This window comes from Oryza glaberrima, chromosome 1 (assembly GCF_000147395.1).
Source record: "Oryza glaberrima chromosome 1, OglaRS2, whole genome shotgun sequence".
NCBI lineage: Eukaryota > Viridiplantae > Streptophyta > Magnoliopsida > Poales > Poaceae > Oryza > Oryza glaberrima.
The window spans coordinates 21,639,474-21,656,693 of record NC_068326.1 but is presented as its reverse complement, the minus strand read 5'-3'; the positions used below and the strand labels follow the sequence as shown (position 1 = coordinate 21,656,693).

At 42.6% G+C, this 17,220-nt stretch overlaps 3 protein-coding genes across 4 annotated transcripts; 1 reads left to right on the top strand and 2 right to left on the bottom strand.

The window, feature by feature from the left end:
* Window positions 1-105: 105 nt before the first annotated feature.
* On the bottom strand, window positions 106-3,766 carry LOC127772568 (uncharacterized). Of its 2 annotated transcripts, none has more exons than XM_052298506.1 (7): window positions 3,587-3,766; window positions 2,575-2,733; window positions 2,369-2,438; window positions 2,186-2,291; window positions 1,953-2,051; window positions 1,567-1,689; window positions 106-1,461 (listed from the first exon to the last, which is right to left on the bottom strand). In XM_052298506.1, the coding sequence occupies exons 2-7, from the start codon at window positions 2,708-2,710 to the stop codon at window positions 403-405; spliced, it is 1,593 nt and encodes a 530-aa protein (XP_052154466.1). In that variant the 5' UTR covers window positions 2,711-2,733; window positions 3,587-3,766; the 3' UTR covers window positions 106-402. The 2 variants fall into 2 exon arrangements, with proteins under 2 accessions (XP_052154466.1, XP_052154474.1); XM_052298514.1 differs by having other exon boundaries at window positions 108-1,455.
* A 171-nt stretch (window positions 3,767-3,937) lies between these two features.
* On the top strand, window positions 3,938-6,356 carry LOC127772591 (uncharacterized). The gene is made up of 4 exons (XM_052298536.1): window positions 3,938-4,136; window positions 4,228-4,312; window positions 5,762-5,890; window positions 6,063-6,356. Exons 1-4 carry the CDS (start codon window positions 3,991-3,993, stop codon window positions 6,165-6,167), a joined length of 465 nt encoding a protein of 154 aa, XP_052154496.1. The 5' UTR covers window positions 3,938-3,990; the 3' UTR covers window positions 6,168-6,356.
* Window positions 6,060-8,217, bottom strand: LOC127772584 (AAA-ATPase At3g50940-like). The gene is made up of 2 exons (XM_052298525.1): window positions 7,108-8,217; window positions 6,060-7,017 (listed from the first exon to the last, which is right to left on the bottom strand). Exons 1-2 carry the CDS (start codon window positions 8,095-8,097, stop codon window positions 6,487-6,489), a joined length of 1,521 nt encoding a protein of 506 aa, XP_052154485.1. The 5' UTR covers window positions 8,098-8,217; the 3' UTR covers window positions 6,060-6,486.
* Between the last annotated feature and the right edge of the window lie 9,003 nt (window positions 8,218-17,220).

The following is a 17,220-nucleotide window of genomic DNA, read 5'->3' as shown; positions in this document are numbered from 1 at the left end:
AAGAGAACGCAGGAGGTTGCCTTGTTATATAGGGGAGGTTAGTACTTGAGTAACCGCCCAAAACAACCCCAAAAAAGTTTACACGCACGGACGGACAGGTAGGCGTGGCAGAAGCAAAGTGGGACCCACATGTCAGTGACAGCTGCATAGTCTTATATTACAGCAGGATACAAAAAGGACAGAGTTAACACAAGCAGGCTAGCAGGCAGGCATGGAATTCTATGAAAAATTCTACTAGAAGCTAAGCGTAGAGTCCGAACACCCATATCATAGATAGGGCAACATAAAGATAAGAACGTATCACATATGTGATCATAAACAGTCAAGAGAATTTACTGAAGCATTGCCATCTTCCACGACTTTACACGGTAGCCTATGAAACGTCGAAGATTTTGGCTCAAGTTAGCTTCTTGGTTTTCCAGCCAATCGTCTCCTCATCAATGAGAGCCTTGATCTTGAAGGTCTTTCACATTCATCAGCACTATCTTCACTATCTGAAACAACAATCCTCTCCACAGGAGTTGTGTTTTGTTGGATGGAAGACTTGCTTTGCCTGGCATCTTTCTGTGGATCAACGGGACCCAAGATCTGATTTTTGAGGACAGGCGCTGACAACGTAAGTTCATTGGGCTTCCTGTTGTTTTGAGAACAATCTGTTTGCATATATTCCTTCTCACTGGTCTTGTCTGCAGGCAGCTCAGATTTCAATGACAGCCTCTTACTTAGTAAATGCAGCTTCTTTCGGCCTTGATTGCATTCTTTACTTGGTATCAACTGGGTACTTGGAAGTACATTTTCGTTGTTAGAATTTTGTTGAACCAGATTAGTATGCCCAATGGAATTTTTCCCTGAAATAACATGCGATTGTCTTTTATCCAGATTACTGAAGCCTGACAATGAAGGCAGATGCTTTGGAGCCATGTTTTCCTTCTGAACATTGCTCTTGCTATCTAATGACTCACCAATGCGCTTTGCACTACTCTTCTCTAAAGCATTATCAGAAGATCCCATGATAGGATGCTTAGTGTTCGATGATGCTGATGCTAGAAGATGATTAGGTAACTTATCTTCCACACTGCCATTACTGTTCTTGCTAGGACCTTCTGATGTAACAGGAAGCCCCTGCCCAAGTAACTGCAAGTTCCTTCTAGTTCCTTGGTATTCTTTCTTTGAAGTCACTGCACTATCTGCGATGACAGATATGCTTTCTGAGGTATCATTCAGTTTGCCTGAAACATCAGACAAGCATGCAGTAGGATCAGTGGGTCTTGCTGTCGATGATAAGTGGTTTGTCACCAGGTCCTTTTTGCCAATGGTGGTATTCTCTTCAGGTACTGATTTCAGAGATAACTTTTGACTAAGTAGCCTCATCTTCTTTCTACTCCCATCACAATTTTTATTTGAAGCTTTTGGCAAAGGCTCCAGGCTTAGCTTCTCCTCTTGTATGTTTGGTGCCTGAAACTTTGATAACACAAATAAGCTCAAGCAAACATCAAGAGAAAACTATCACACTATTGGAACAACAACTCAGCAAAATTGAATCCATAATTTGATATGCTTCTTTACCAGGGTTGAAACATCTACAGAGCTCCAACCACTAGCGCCAATTGCTGAAGGATTAGCATACTTTTCAGTCCAGGACCGAGCATTTATGTCAAAAAGTTGTCTGTTGTATTTGTACTCTCGACTCTGTCACAGAAAACAACAATACTGTTTTAAGATGAAGGACAAGTACTTAACATATTATCATTATGTATCATTATTCTCCTGCTGTTCCCATGGAAATGCACTTGCTACTGCCTTGCAGTAAAATGTACTACTTCCTCACAACGAATCTGGACAGACCATCCTAGGACAACGAATCTGGACAGAGGTCTGTCCAGATTCGTTGTCCTAGGATGGGTCAAATCCCATTCTAGGTAGCAACATTTTGGGACGGAGGTAGTACTTACTATTTCAGCCATCAGCCCATCGTCAGGGTTTGGGTCACTTAGCAGCAAACCAATGCTTGTCAAAACAGTAGCAATGTTGAGCGATGGTTGCCAGGCACCCTGCACATTAGTATTTGTTCAATATAACACAAACTGTTTGAAATTTTAAGAGCAAGTATAAATTGTTGAATTTTAAGACCTCAGAAGTCATGCACAGCAATTCATCTAGTTGTAAAGTAACTCCTAACAATTACCTTTGGTGGTAAATTTAGTATATCAAGGCAAATTCGTCCTCCATTGTCTATGTTGGGATGATAAATAGGAGTAACAAATGTCACATTGGGAGGTTGAAAAGGATATCTGCATCGCAGCAAAAGCAAAACCTTCAGAACATGATGAATCATAAGTGAAACATAAGTTGGTTTCCATTATAATACCTTTCAGGAATTTGGATCTTCAGAACAAAAACTCCTTTTGAATAAACAGTTTCATCAGGTCCCTGTATTCCTTTATTTAATGAGAAGGGATGCCAAATGCAAAGCAAGGGCAATAACAGTTAGCATGCCAGATTTAATTATTGAGTAGAAAAAAATGATATACTGCTAGGGGCATAGGGTTAGTACTGAAAAGACAAAGAACGTACTGGCCTCGAAACTCAACAACGATGACAAGGCACTTTCATCCCCAGAAAGATTAAGGGAGACCCCATGAGGTGGATCATTTAGAAGAAGCTTAACCTCTTTCTGCATTCGCAGATTCAGTCTTGCAGCCTGAGCCATCTAATAATTTAAAGGGTATCAGCCTGAAAATAAAAGGTACATTACTTTTCAATGGTTGACAACTCAAACATTAAAGCATTTAACTCATATACATTAAGATAAGAGGACATGCATGAACATTGTTTTGCACAATATTCTTGATCCATATTTCATCTGTACCAAATAGTGTAGTCTTGTGCACCACGTATACAACTGAAACAAGACATGAGGACAACATAGTACAAATTTGCAGAGAACAATGCTGGTGGTTTGATTTTCTTTTTCTTTTAAGAATATGCTGAATCCTGCTAGTTTGCAATGATTATGTCAAGTAAGGGCAAGCTATCAAAGATCACAGATGAGCAGTTCTTCATGGTTCTCAATTCTCATATAGGAGTAGTTCCCTCTTCTCCTTAATCCGTGTAACTTTTTCCTTTTTAGAGAAGGGTATTTTACCCGGCCTCTACATCCAACCGGATGCAGCCTTTAATCCGTGTAACTTGTTTATCATTAATTCAAGATAGAAAGAAATTGTTCGCTTCACCTAGAAAGCTGGAACAATGGGTCCAACACAACTACACACGCTGCATGCATCTCAATTCAGCACTTTCACGAAGCAGGACCAAAGCTCTACGGTGAAAACCAGACAGCTTACAACCCCCCATATGTTCAAGCCTTCAAGGCAAATAAATCAGCACTCTGCATTTCACCCGCAGACCGCACCATCAGCGGACCAGCTAGCGCGGTGATCGGATGCAAATACCCCCTACCCCCTCTCCCCCACCTACCTTTTCGTAGGCGCCATGGCGGCCTGTGGGGAATTGCGTCGAACAGTTGGCGACCCCGGAGGAGGCCGGCCGCAGATTAGAGCACAGCGGGAGCATGTCAGATCCTTACCTGCCGCATCAACGGCGACCAGCTCCGGCGGCCACAACGGCAAGCGCCTTCCTCCTCCTCCTCCTCCTCCTCGGTTGCGCCCGGCGATCGCGAGCTCCCGCTCCCGCGTCTCGTTTCGAAGGGGATTTTTGGAGGCGAGAGGCGGGAAGAAGTGAAGGCGATGGCGCGGCGTCGCGAAAGGCAAAGCAAAAACGAGGAGACGAGAAAAAAAGCAGGAGTTTCTCAAAAAAAAAAAAAACATGGACCTATATGGGCTTAGTCTCTCTGCACATGGGCCACATATTGGGCCTAATTATACGGCCCAAATGCTTAATTTTGGGCTTTCCTATTTTCCGGCCATTTTACCCTTCTATCATCCAACGGAAGAGGGAGAGGAGAAGGAGAAGCGAACCCTCCTCCCGGCGATGGCGACGACGGCTGCGGCGTACGGCTGCCCGGCGGCGGCGGCGGCGCCGTTCACGGCCAGCGTCTCCCGCCGCCACGCGCCCCCTTCCCGCGTATCGCTCGCTTCCTCCTCCTCCTCCCGCAGGCGCACGGCGGAGTTTCCCGGGTGCGCGCCGCTGCTGCTGGCTTCTTCCTTCCTCTCGTGTCGAGCTCGGCTTCGTTTGGTGTCTGAGTTTGTGCTCTCTCTCCTCTCGCAGGTTGAGGGTTTCGTGTCGCCGTAGGATACTGGCTGTCTCTGCGTGCTCCGGGGAGGCTGATTCGGACGCGGCGGCTTCGCCGGCGGTAACTTTGTCCACCCCTGCGTGCTTTCTGATCTGTTCCGATTGCAAGGGATGAACAAGCTTTGGGTGTTTTCTTGGAACGGATTAGTTGTGCTCTTGCTAGCTTTGGTGATGCTGATCCACCACCCACAGTGAATTCAGGAGTATGTCCTAGAAGAATGTAAGAAATAAAATCTTGCTCCTGCTGATGCACCACCCCCAGTGAATTTAGGAGTATGTCCTATAAGAATGTAAGAAATAAAATCTTGCTCCTGCTGAGCACCACCCCCAGTGAATTTAGGAATATGTCCTAGAAGAATGTAAGAAATAAAATCTTGCTCCTCTTGAGCCTGATTAGATGGAATTCCTACTGGGAGGCCATAGGAATCATAGGGGATTTAGCAGGATGGAGAGCTCTTGGGGATTCATTGCAAGTTGATACAGTTGCATGCCATTTCTCTGTGCTGAGGGACATGTTCCCTGATGGCATGAATGTTCTGTGCATGTTCCCTAATGCCATTACTGATGTTCTAAATCCTACTGCTGAAAGAATTGAATCATTCATCAGATGATTTGGTTGCTTTGACCTGTTGATCGGGGGCAGCCTGTGCAACAACCTTGCTGGCAGCAACCGATACCACCATGATGGTTTGGAGGGCGAGCATTATGCGCTTTTCTATCGCTATTCAGAATCATCGATGAAAATTCTAGTAGTTAGTTGTGGTAGGCTGGTAGCAGTTGTAATACAAACTCTCTGATAATGGATTTCATTACCCAACCAGCAGCAATATGAATGTCTGCTTAAATTGTAGTAAGTTGTTAGGATATCTGACATGCAAATATATAAAATTAGTATGGAGTGGAAATGGCATCCTGCATGTATATCTACATATAGTAGACATAGTCACATTACACCGTGCAAATATACTATGTGAATTATGGACAATGTCAACCTGGTGTCTTGATGTAGGCTAGTAAGTTATGATTTTCAACTTTGAGCTTGGAATAAGGTGTGGTGTTCCAGCATTCTTTTGTTCACCTCTTAAATGCACATATGTTTTGGTTCATAAAGATATGCTAATTGCTAAAAGGGTAATTTTTCTTTAAATTTGTGTTTCTGGGCATTTTAGAGACTGATTTGTGTATACGACCTTCAAAAACAATATGCTGCATGGCGTGAAATTACGGAAAATAACAGCTTTTTTTTCTGATATGTCCTGTACATCCATGGACTGTGCAACTTGATTGCATGAAAACATGCTTCTCATTGATTGATGAATAATAGGACAGCTTCAAAAACTGAAAATAAATAACTCAAGTTAATAATAATATTTTGTGTAATTTAACATTTCAATGCCATGCAAGCTTCTTTCTTCAGACAATTCATTCACCATATGAATGGAATGCAGGCATTCTTACTAATCACTACGCTGGAATGGTTTAAATGACAACATTTTGTTTGATGTTACAGGAAAGCACTTTTGATCTAAATCTTCCAAGAAGAAGCTTACTTGTTCAATTTACATGCAATGCATGTGGAGAAAGGACCAAGCGGTTGATAAATAGGGTTGCCTATGAAAGAGGAACAATATTTCTTCAGGTAAGTTGTTTAGTCTGTTTACTTATTTGCAGCTTCACTTAGTCCAAATTTTATTTATACACTGCTCATATGCTTGCTTTTGTTGAATATGAGAAAATACCACATGGATATGCCTGTTAGTGTCCAGGCATGCACTGTAAATTTGTGTTCTGATCTTACATTACATATGCAGTGCGCAGGGTGCCAGGTGTACCACAAATTTGTTGATAATCTTGGTCTAGTTGTTGAGTATGATCTACGAGAAGAAAATGGGATGAACATCGATACTGAAACTTGATCTGTTATGAGAAAGCATTTTGGTAGGCAATTTGTCTTCTAAAAGTCATGGTTTTTGCAACAGTGATCATTTGCACATTGTAGCATGTTTAGATTGAATAATACTTTACTTTGAAACTGCTACATATGAAACCTTACTATGTATTTTGTGATAATAGAAATAGTATCACAAGCTCATTTCCCTATAGTACATTATTATTCCAAAAATGATCTTTTACTAGTAGTCAAAACGATACATCTGACAGAATTTGATGCACTAATTATATGCTATGCACACTGTTTAAGCATCATTCTTTGCTTGCATCTTGGGGATCTTGATTCTACGGGACATCATTTTTCTTCATCGTCCCTTTCTCTGTTTCTTCCGCCTTCACCACCTGCTCCACATTTTCATCTTGGGGATCTTGATTCTCTGGGACATCATTTTTCTTCATCGTCTCTTTCTCTGTTTCTTCCGCCTTCACCACCTGCTCCACATTTTCAGCTTTGCCTTCCTTGCCAACATCTTTCTTTCTCTTGAGGAACAGAATAAGGCCTTCAAGGGCAACATCAGTGTCATCATTCCTCATGAGCACCTCAGCTACCTCTGCTGGTGTCACCATGACCTCCTTGATCAATTCTTCTATCTCTGGGTATGTGGCATGGTTATCAATGGAGTGGTAGTTAGAGGCCAGAATTCTAAATGACTCCGGGCAGCAGTAACCCATATGGACATGCATGTCCATCCTGCCAGGACGCAGAAGCGCAGGATCGAGCCTCTCCTTGTAGTTTGTGGTGAAGACAATTATTCTCTCCTCCCCACTTGTTGACCAAAGCCCATCCACGAAGTTGAGTAGCCCAGATAGTGTAACCTGTTCCAACATATTACCCAAATACACAACATAGTTGGTAAAAAGGCCAAAAAAAATAAATGTAAGAGGCTAATGATTCCAAGTTATAACCTTGTCCTCTGAAGGATTGGATTTGGAACTCTCTTGGCCTTCCTCCCGTTGTTGTAGCTCTAGAGTGCAGTCGATATCTTCTATAACTAGGATTGACCTGTTGGTCATTCCGATGAGCAACCGTCGAAGGGTTGAGTTCCAGTTGACCTCAGTCAGCTCGAGATCATATACATCGAACTTGAGGTAATTGGCCATGGCTGCAATCAAGCTGGACTTGCCAGTTCCAGGTGGGCCATACAGAAGGTACCCCCGTTTCCATGCTTTGCCAATCTTCTTGTAGTATTCCTTTCGCTTGATGAACCTCTCAAGATCATCCATAACTGACTGCTTCTGCTTGTGATCCATGGCGAGCGTGGTGAAGGTCGAGGGGTGGTGGAGGTCGATGGCGAACCACGACTCACCTTCGTTCATGTAGATCTTCAGCGTCCTGTCCTGATCCTTGATCTTCTTTGCAGTGGCCAGGATGTGAGGGAGGTAAGAGTTGAGGGCCTTGTCCTTGTGCTTCTTGTGGAAGCTCATCTCGAAGGACCGGACCTCGAGCCGGTAGTTGCCGTTCCCGCCACGGCCGTTGCCGTTGCCGTTGCTGCTGCTGGAGTTGTCGCGGCAGACGAGGCGCCACCTGAACTCGGAGCCCTCATGGACGTCGGCCATCTCCTCGCCTTCCTCCATGCTGAACATCATGCTCTTGGTCTCGTCGACGCGGCTGACCCGGAGGCGCTGCATGTCGGTGTTGATCCTGGTGGCGAGGTACGTCCTGACGGCGTCGTAGAGCTGGTTGTTGGTCCAGCCCTCGGTCTCCTCGATGATGACCGTGTGCTGGGACGACATGCGCGACCGCAGGTACCCGACGCCGGAGAAGAGCAGGTCCCGCACCTCGTACGGCACCAGCTCGTTCACGACGCCGCGCACCAGCATCGCCGACGCCGCCAGGGACGCCGCCGTGGTGACGGCCCTCTTGTACGACTCGATGGCCTTGTCGTAGGACGCCATGGCTGGCTGGCCGTCCGGCGAGCCTGCTGCTGCTGTTGGCTCTGGTACGTCTCTGAAAACCTTCTTTCCTTCCAGACGAAGTGTTTGGTGGTGGTCTTAAGTGGCCGTATGCTGGTAATGGTCGGTGTTGAATGACTGGGCGTTTAGCTCATTAGCTGGGCTCCCGGTTTTATAGACGCCAGTTGGTTCTGTGTCAAAGTGGTTGATGTCCCTGATGATGACTGATTATTAGTAACATGAGGCTTAACAAAAAAAAATATGGGGCAGATTAGTGCGTTGTCCAAAAAGGAGGTCGTGGCCAGAGTAGGGAGAATGGCTTGGTGAGGATTTTCTAAAGGCACGCGCCGGGGGGGGGGGGGGGGGGGGGGGGGGGTGGGGGCTTTGATTCCTGAGGTGGCGGTACAAAACAAACACCAGAAATGGTATTGAAAACTGCCTAGTTGGGTATTGAAAGCTCAAAAGAGAGCAGCTAAACTGAAGCCTCGCTGGACGCCCCACTTCGTGCGTGTTGTTTATGTTGTCGCTTTAGACCTATTTGATGTTGACCGGCATGTTTGTGCTTGGGATCCAAGTTAGTAAATTGTAGTATAGCCCTTGGTTAGTTCTAAATTTTTTCTTCAAACTTCCAATTTTTTCATCACATCGAAACTTTCCTACACACATAAACTTTCAACTTTTCCGTCACATCGTTTCAATTTCAACCAAACTTCTAATTTGGCGTGAACTAAACACACCCAAAATTAAACATAGTATGGATTACAGTAGCAAAGTACACTGCACTAAAACATGTACTACTACTATACCAAAGTACACGGATTTGCAGAATGCATATGTGATATGTCTGGAGCATTTGCACTGTTCAAATTTCCCTCCGTCTCAAAGTAAGTGCAGTTTTAGCACTGTTTATGTGCTAAAACTGTTCATGTCTAACGTTTGACTGCTCGTTTTATTTGAAAAAAATATGATTAGTATTTTTATTATTATTACATAATAAAACATTAGTACTTTATGTGTGACTAATTTTTTAAAAAATTTTCATAAATTTTTCAAATAAAACGAACGGTCAAAACGCTAAACACGGATATCTATGGCTGTATTTATTTTGGGACGGAGGTAGTACATTGTAGTATATGGCACATTCACATGCCCTGTTTGCCTCTTCTTCTTTTGTTTCTCATAGGATCGGACGAAATTGATGCCGAAAATCTGCACTCGTGCACGATTCCTTCCGGCTATTTTTGGGATCTGTCATTCAAAGGGCTTGTTAACTTTGATGCCATTTTCAACCTTACCAAATTTTGATAAAGTTGTCAAAAAAGTGGCTACATTTAATTTGCTGCCAAATTTAATTTTGGCAAGTTACCAAAATTTTGGCATAGTTGCTAAATTTGGTAAGGTTTTTTTTAGCATCAAAGTATGCAAAGGTAGACCTACAGACTTCATTATTGTATATCCCAGTCATCGTCACATTCAGTTGAGGGGGACACAGGAAAAAGGAGAAAACTTTTCTATTTGGCGCTTTTGCTTCGAGGCCAGGGCTTTTCAGATTTTAACGTCTCGAAAAGAAAATGCACTACGAGCATCCAATTTCGAAGAGAGCTGTGTGTCGGCAATCGCATCGCATGGGCTGCAGAATTTTCGCTGGAAATTTCTGCTCCAGTAGCCACCGGACGACTTCGTTTTGGTCTCTCTAGCTAGACTAGAGGGTTTAGCGTCTAGCGTTTCCGCGGTCTGCGTCGGGCCCGTTTTCCATACGTCTACGTGCGTACGGGGTGGTGCTGACGACGAACACGTTGACGTCGGATTAGGATTATCGTGAAGGAGAAGAAAGGGATTATCATGGTAGGGTTTATGACTTGTTTGGACTCATGCATGATCAAGCTTCTTTCGTAAGGAAATGGATTTTACATTGATTTTATAGGATTTTTGCATAAATCAGTACAAATCCAATGAAAGTGCGAAGGGAAAAAAACCAGCGTGCCAAAGCATGCCTGGAGTACAAGCCTTGTCAGTGAAATTTAGCATCTTGTGTGTCGCAAAAAGAAAAAAAAACCAAACACCATGCTAAAGAAAATGTGAGGGTAAAATCAATTATTGACCGGATCATTACCTCTGGATTATTTACTTCATTGTAGGGGTGAATCAAATATTTTAAATAAATAAAGTGAACAAATAATACTCACCTTGTTTCATATTATAATTTAATTTAAGTTTATAGAAAAGTTACTAACATCGACAACATCAAATTAATTCACTATAATCTAATTTATTTGGTGTTGGTCAAAATTGAAAAGGTTTGACTTAGAACACTTGTAGTATGAAACAGAGGGAGTAGCTTAGGCAACGTAGTCTATACAACGCAATAGAAGAATGCTTTTATTTTTTTAGAAAAGAAAGTTTTAGAGACATTGAGTAAATAATCTGCAGCAATAATCCAGTAAAGTAGTAGCTGAAAAGAACATATGGCCTAAGCATTAGAAACTACCTTCCCTATGTAGTATTTTCATTTGTAGATTTTGAGCAAAATTCCCTTCGATCCTCTTCCCCTCTCTCTTATCTCCTTTTGCCTTCTTGGTTCGTGTATGGAGCTAACTTTTTTTTTGTGTGTGTGAGATCTAGTATTCTCTTTTATTCTCAATAATTTAGGGGGTGTTTGAAAACTATGGACTAAATTTAGTTCCTCTCACAATTTAGCCCCATTTTAGTTCCTCCAACCAAACACCACCTAACTCAATTGAGTATCTTGCATGGAGCATTGAGACTGCTCTCACAGCGTTAACTTTGAAACCATACGTACTAAAGTTTTCGTTGGTCATCATCGCCTCCACATTGAGATGGAAATGATTGTGTCATGAAGTACTTTCCGGACAAAATATACTCATATAACCCGTCTACAGAGTACCGATTATAATACTGAGTCCAAGAAAGTTGTTGGTCAAATTTTAGAAGTCCAACCTTTTTTTTTAGAGATTGGAAAGGTGTCTCTAGCGGCGACTACTGATGACTTGACAAGTCATTAAACGTGACGTGGTTGGTGCAGTGTTGTGGAAGATGTTATACGGATATCGGACGGAGAGGGTACCGCTAAACGATTAATCGGAATGCGGACGATTAATCGGAATTTGGCGGAAATATAACGTTTTGAAAATATATGTACATAGTTAATAATAGTTTTCCCTTTTTGATAAACAAATGCATATAACTTAATATATTCCTTCTATATATCCTTAAATAGAATAACCATATATGATATTTAAATAAGTTCATAATGGATAGCTGTTACTGTATATCTCAATTCTGACGTAGTGATGGGTTTTGTTCATAATGCATGAAATGAATTATCAAGAGAATGTAGTACATAGCATAAATGACCGTAATCAAGGTCCCAAATAACATATGTATCGGCTTCATCAAATACAAACTCCAATAACCTGATCATCGTCAAAATCAAGGAACTCATGTTCAAACTTTAGAGGAAGTCAGTTCCTTGTCATTTTACATCTTGCTGCCTTGTGAGAATTTCGGAAGAGCAAACTTCTAGTCAATAGTAGTAAAAGGCACAGCTAATGAGCTGGATTGTGGAATCGACCTTTATCATCACGCCGATTATACGGCTGATTAGACGGAGACGGATGATTTAATCGGTAATGATTGGATTTATGCGTTTGTTACCGACTAATGATGACCGCATTGGCGTGATGTGACGGACTGATCTCCGTATCCATATTACCGTTTTCCACAATACTGGGTTGGCGGGAAAGGAGACGATAAATGAGCATAATTTCTGTTTGGTTGTGAAAAGGAGCATAAACATCCTAATGTACCAAACATTTAATAATTAATACTACACCATGTCTTTAAAACTATTATCTTCACATGCCACACTACTAGGAAAACAGTCTTCTTATGTGGACGACCGGTCCCACATGTACGAAAAGGCATGTGAAAATGATTTTTTTCGCAGGCGGATAGGAGCGCGACGCGCTGCCTGCGATGGCCACCTAGCCGCCTGAGAAAATGGGACAAGTCCGCCTAGGAAAATATGCGTGCTAAAATATAAATTTTCCCGCCAAATCTTTTAATATCAATTTTTAATCAATAATGTTGCAATTAATTAATTAATTAATACATAAATACATTTAGCCACTAACAAACTAGGATATAATACATGTAATGCATTAGTTAAAAGGGTCGCCAATACATACAACTAATATTGTCATTTTGAAATGCAATAATATAATTTTCATTATGGCATCGTGTTGCTCCAATCCCGAAGAGACTTATATTCTTCACTCATCGCTAGGCTACCTTTGGGGTCGAAAAAAAGTCCATCCTTATGACAACGATGGATGAAGTGGCAGAGGTTCCACTGTATATTTTTAATGCCTATGTCCTCAAAACTAGTTCAACGTTTGATTTTAGGAAACTGCATGCACAAAAGCACGAGAATATATTAGTATATCAATTAGACGTGCAGTTCACCATTGAACTTATATGTTGAGTTGAGGGACTTACATCCTCTGTGTTGGTCATGTACTTCTCATTAACCCTAAGGAATTCACACGAGTAATATCCGCAAAGGACATTTGTCTTTAGGTTGCTTGTAACATTTCATGACATACACATAGAAGGAATTCGGAAGCTGCGGGTTCGAGCCCCGTCAGTCCCGAACTAGGGTTCAATGAATGGAGAAATTCATCTTTCCTTTTTCCATGAAAAAAGGGGGGCAGGAAGCAAGATCAAATACCTATGGGGTACCCCTATTTCACTTTTTTTAGTTCGCGTTTCTCAGTAAAGAGAGGAGAGTATAGGAATTTTTTTATCACTACTTCTGGTTGATAGCGAAAGACATACATATCATACGTGGAAGGGATCCTCCTATGTTATACTATTCCACTCTCAACCATGAATTGATTTGATAGATCCGATATTCATAATACTGAATTGTATAAAAAAATAAGAGTGTAGAGTATTACCGACCAGTATGTATGCACTAGCAACTTCTCTCTTGTTTATAGTTGTTCCCCGTCCTTTACTTATAGTAGTTGTATGCATCTTGCAGGTGGAATGATGGGGCTGATACAAATTTTTTTCTAAAGCAAATCCCCCACCAAATGTAGCAGCCCCTTGGCTAAAATTGTACTTTCTAATGGATTTATATTATGGAACCTGAGGTTTTAGACGCATAACTAGGAAGGACTTTCAAATACCACAGATCGAATTAACAAATTCTACTCTACATTTATGGTAGAATCTTTCATCATCTTTCTACATACATGAATTATGCGAAAATAAAGGTGTCGGTAAAAAATGGATTTTTTTAAAAAAATAGTGTGGTTCTGTTCAATTTCGTAGTATTAGGCAATGACGAAAATAGGAAAAAATTACCAAAGGTCTAATACATATTAATTATCTAATTATTCACTAATATATTAAACAATATGGTATAAATTAGCTAGAATTTAATATTTTATTATATCCGGGGTGTTGGGGACCCCAATAAAATATGTAGACTGATATTAGCTAGGTTTATATTTTTGGACGGATGGTTTTTTATGCGGTGCCCAAACTATAACATGCAGCGCCGCCTGTAGCCGATCGAGTCGATCGAGCACGGTGCTCTCCACGTCGTCGCGCTTTATTATTTCTGGATATCCACATGGCCAACCACGACGGCTCATCGATCGATCGGTCGCGACTCGCGAGCCGTCCGTTATGCATATGCTTCCCTAATTCCTTTTGGTGGTTTGGTGGAACAGAAAGTTCCACTTCTAAAGGGTCGTTTAATTCCAACATCGCCCAATCACACACTCACCTAGCTATTGCCGTCACTCATATCATCCATCCATCCATCCATGTATATATCATGTACTCCCTCAATTTCATAATATAAGTTATTTTTAGCATTTTTTACATTTATATTGATGTTAACTAATCTATATAGTTATATATGTCTAGATTCATTAACATTAATATAAATGTGGAAAATACTAGAATAAATTATATTGTGAAATGGAGGAAGTATGTAACAACGGCACCGGCACCGGATTGGCAGCGATCGATCGATCTAGGAGCGAGAATTCGATCGCCTGCATGAGTGCATGCTCCAGCTACACTGGCACTGTGTGCCAGCTGCCAGTGTGCGTATGTATATGGTGGTCGATCGATTATTCTTGCATTGGGATGATGAGACGGATCGCAATATGTTTCTTTTTGGCGGCAAATGTTAGGAGTTAGGACGTGGTGAGAAGAGGGCGGCAAAAAGGAGAATGCAATGGTAGTGATAGGTCATAAGAGTCATATAGCTCGGCTACTGCTGGTTGATGTAGCCGCTAGTACAATGTCTTTTCTTTTTTCAAGACGAAAAACAGAGCGAATTTTTTTTTAATGTTCCGAGATGACATCTTTTCGTTTCTTACCTGTCATATGAATAGTTATAAAAAATTTAATATAGATTAATATATCCTTTCGCTCGAATAGTGCTTATCGTTTTTGAACGAATACGCGATCTAAAAAACAGCTCTGACCACTAGTTTCTATTATTATTATATATATATATATATATTTATATATATATATAGGAAAATACAGATATGAGCTCGGGTGTATATGTACCTACAATCTCTCCCGTTCAGCCACGCAAAGATTCGTGCGGCCTTGGTTAAAGGCTGGCGCGGCAGGCTTGCATAGGCAGAGAGCAGGTGGGGGTTAATGCAAGGGGGAGACATATTCAACTAGTACAAGCGTACAGAGGAACATAGCGAAATACCCTTAATGCCCAGCTGAGGACGTGATGAGGGACTCGATGTTGACAACACATTGCAGCTAACATGTGAGTTGACAACACAGTGAATGATGGACTCAAGACAGCACGCATAAGACAGCATGCATGCAACATCTGCTCGAATGTTGTATCTAAAATACTACTCCCTCCCTCTTTTTAGTGCAACCATAAGTTTTCGTGTGTAACTTTGACCATCCGTCTTATTTGAATTTTTCTTATTGTTATAAGATGATAAAACATGAATAACACTTTATGCGTGACTTATGTTCTCAAATTTTTTTAAAAATTTTTCAAATAAGACGGACGGTCAAAGTTGGACACGGAAAATCATGGCTGCACTTATAGTGAGATGGAGGGAGTATATAAGCTCATAAATCCGTAAACATTTGCTCCAAAAATTAAAGGAACACGAGGAAAAGAGAGGAGTGGATTAGCCGAAAGTGTATTGAGCTATTATTAAAGGCAATGTACTGTATATGTTGACGTGAATAAAATAAAAGGCAGACGAATCTACACCCTATATATAGCTGTACGAGTTATATATACGAGTTATATATATGTGAGTTATATATATATATATATGTGTTATATATATACATTTGAGTTATGTTTTTAAAAATTTTGATATACGAGTATAGCAAATTGGTTAAGGGTGTGGTTTTGTGAAATTTAGATTATAATAGATGGGCTAATTATGCTGGTACGTGCTGTACGATGCATGCGTGGTGCCAGCGAGTACAGGAAAAGATGTTTGATAATTTTTTTATTTGGGGTGTCCAGTGTCCTACACTGTCAAAAGCATTCAGCAAGTACTGCACTGTCTGCCCTTTTTTGGCAGATAGCGGCAAGGTCATCGGTGGAAAAACCAGCGTCGTGAGTATGCAAGCCCATATAGAATCAAGGTGCGGTTGGTACATTTTGTATGCAGGTTAATATCCGATCAGAGAACACTAGTAATGACAGGTGGGTACGTGTCGGTCTTGGACCTAGGGTGCACATGTGCTCGAGCCCAAAAAATCCATGTCATATATATATATATATATATATATATATATATATATATATATATATATATATATATATATATATATATATATATATATATATATATAGCGCTACATGGCGCCTCTCACGCGCCATCTACTTAGTATCGCGTCTCACAGCAGCGGCCCCGCCTCCGAACGCACTGTAACGCCCCGATTTTCGTTCGGGTTTAAAAATCATTTAATAATACATTTCAAGAAATTATATTAAAAGTTAAAGCAATTTATTCGAGTGAATTAATGGGAGAATTAAAATTTTCCCTTAAAAATCATTGGCCGAGAATATTTTGTAATATTCTTTGTGCCCTAAAACACTCTCCGGATTTTTTTTTCGTGAATTTTCGGAGCTCAAGAAATAATTTTTAAAGTTACAAAGTTCATTAAACTAATTTAAATAAAAAGAAAACAAAATAAACTTCCCCTACCTCCCTTTCGGGCTCGGCCCAAAATCCTCTCTCCTTCCCCTCCCGCGGCCCGGCTTGCCTCCCCTTTTGGCGCAAGTCTGCTTTTCCTCCCTCCCGGCCTCCCCTCTCACTCAGGCCGACAGGTGGGACCCATGGGCCCCACCTGTCATCCCCAACCTCCGACCAGCTCCAACCGTCGGCCACGCCGCCCACTCCCTCCGCCGATCCCGCGCCTCCCCTCGTCCCAACCGGCGTGGACCCGAGTCCCCTTCTACCTCGCGACCACATCCCGCCCCACTCCCCCTCTCTCCCCGCGGGAATCGACGCCGCGCCGAGCCGCCACACCCGCCACGATGCCGCCCCACTCCGTCGCCGGTTGCCGCCTCTCCCGGGCTCGATCCCGCCTTCCCTAGCCTATAAAAAGCATCCCCGTGCTCTCCTCGTCCGTTTCCCCATTTTTCCCGAGCCCGGCATACTCTCCCTCGCTCTCCCCACGCCGCACCCACGCGCTGCCACACTTCGGCGAACTTCGGTCGCCGTTTCCCGCCGCCATAGCCGTCGCCGTGCCGAGCCGCCGCCACCGCCAGCTTCGCCACTGCAAGGGGAAGCCCGGCCACCTCTTATTTCTCCCTCTCCACCCCTCGAGCACCACTCCCACCGCACACCCGAGGCCGCCGCCCCTTTCACCGCCTCCAGCCGCGCGCCACCGCCGCCCTAGCCGTCGCCCCAGTGCGCCACCACTGCCAGTACCTTCGCCGCCTCAAAGTCAGGCTCGGCCGCCGTTCGGTTGTCGCCTCTCGCTGCCCGAGCACCAACTTCACCACCAACCCGAGATCGCCGTCGTGTTTGCCGTCTCCATCTGTGTCGCCCCGCCTCCCCGGTCGACGCCGGA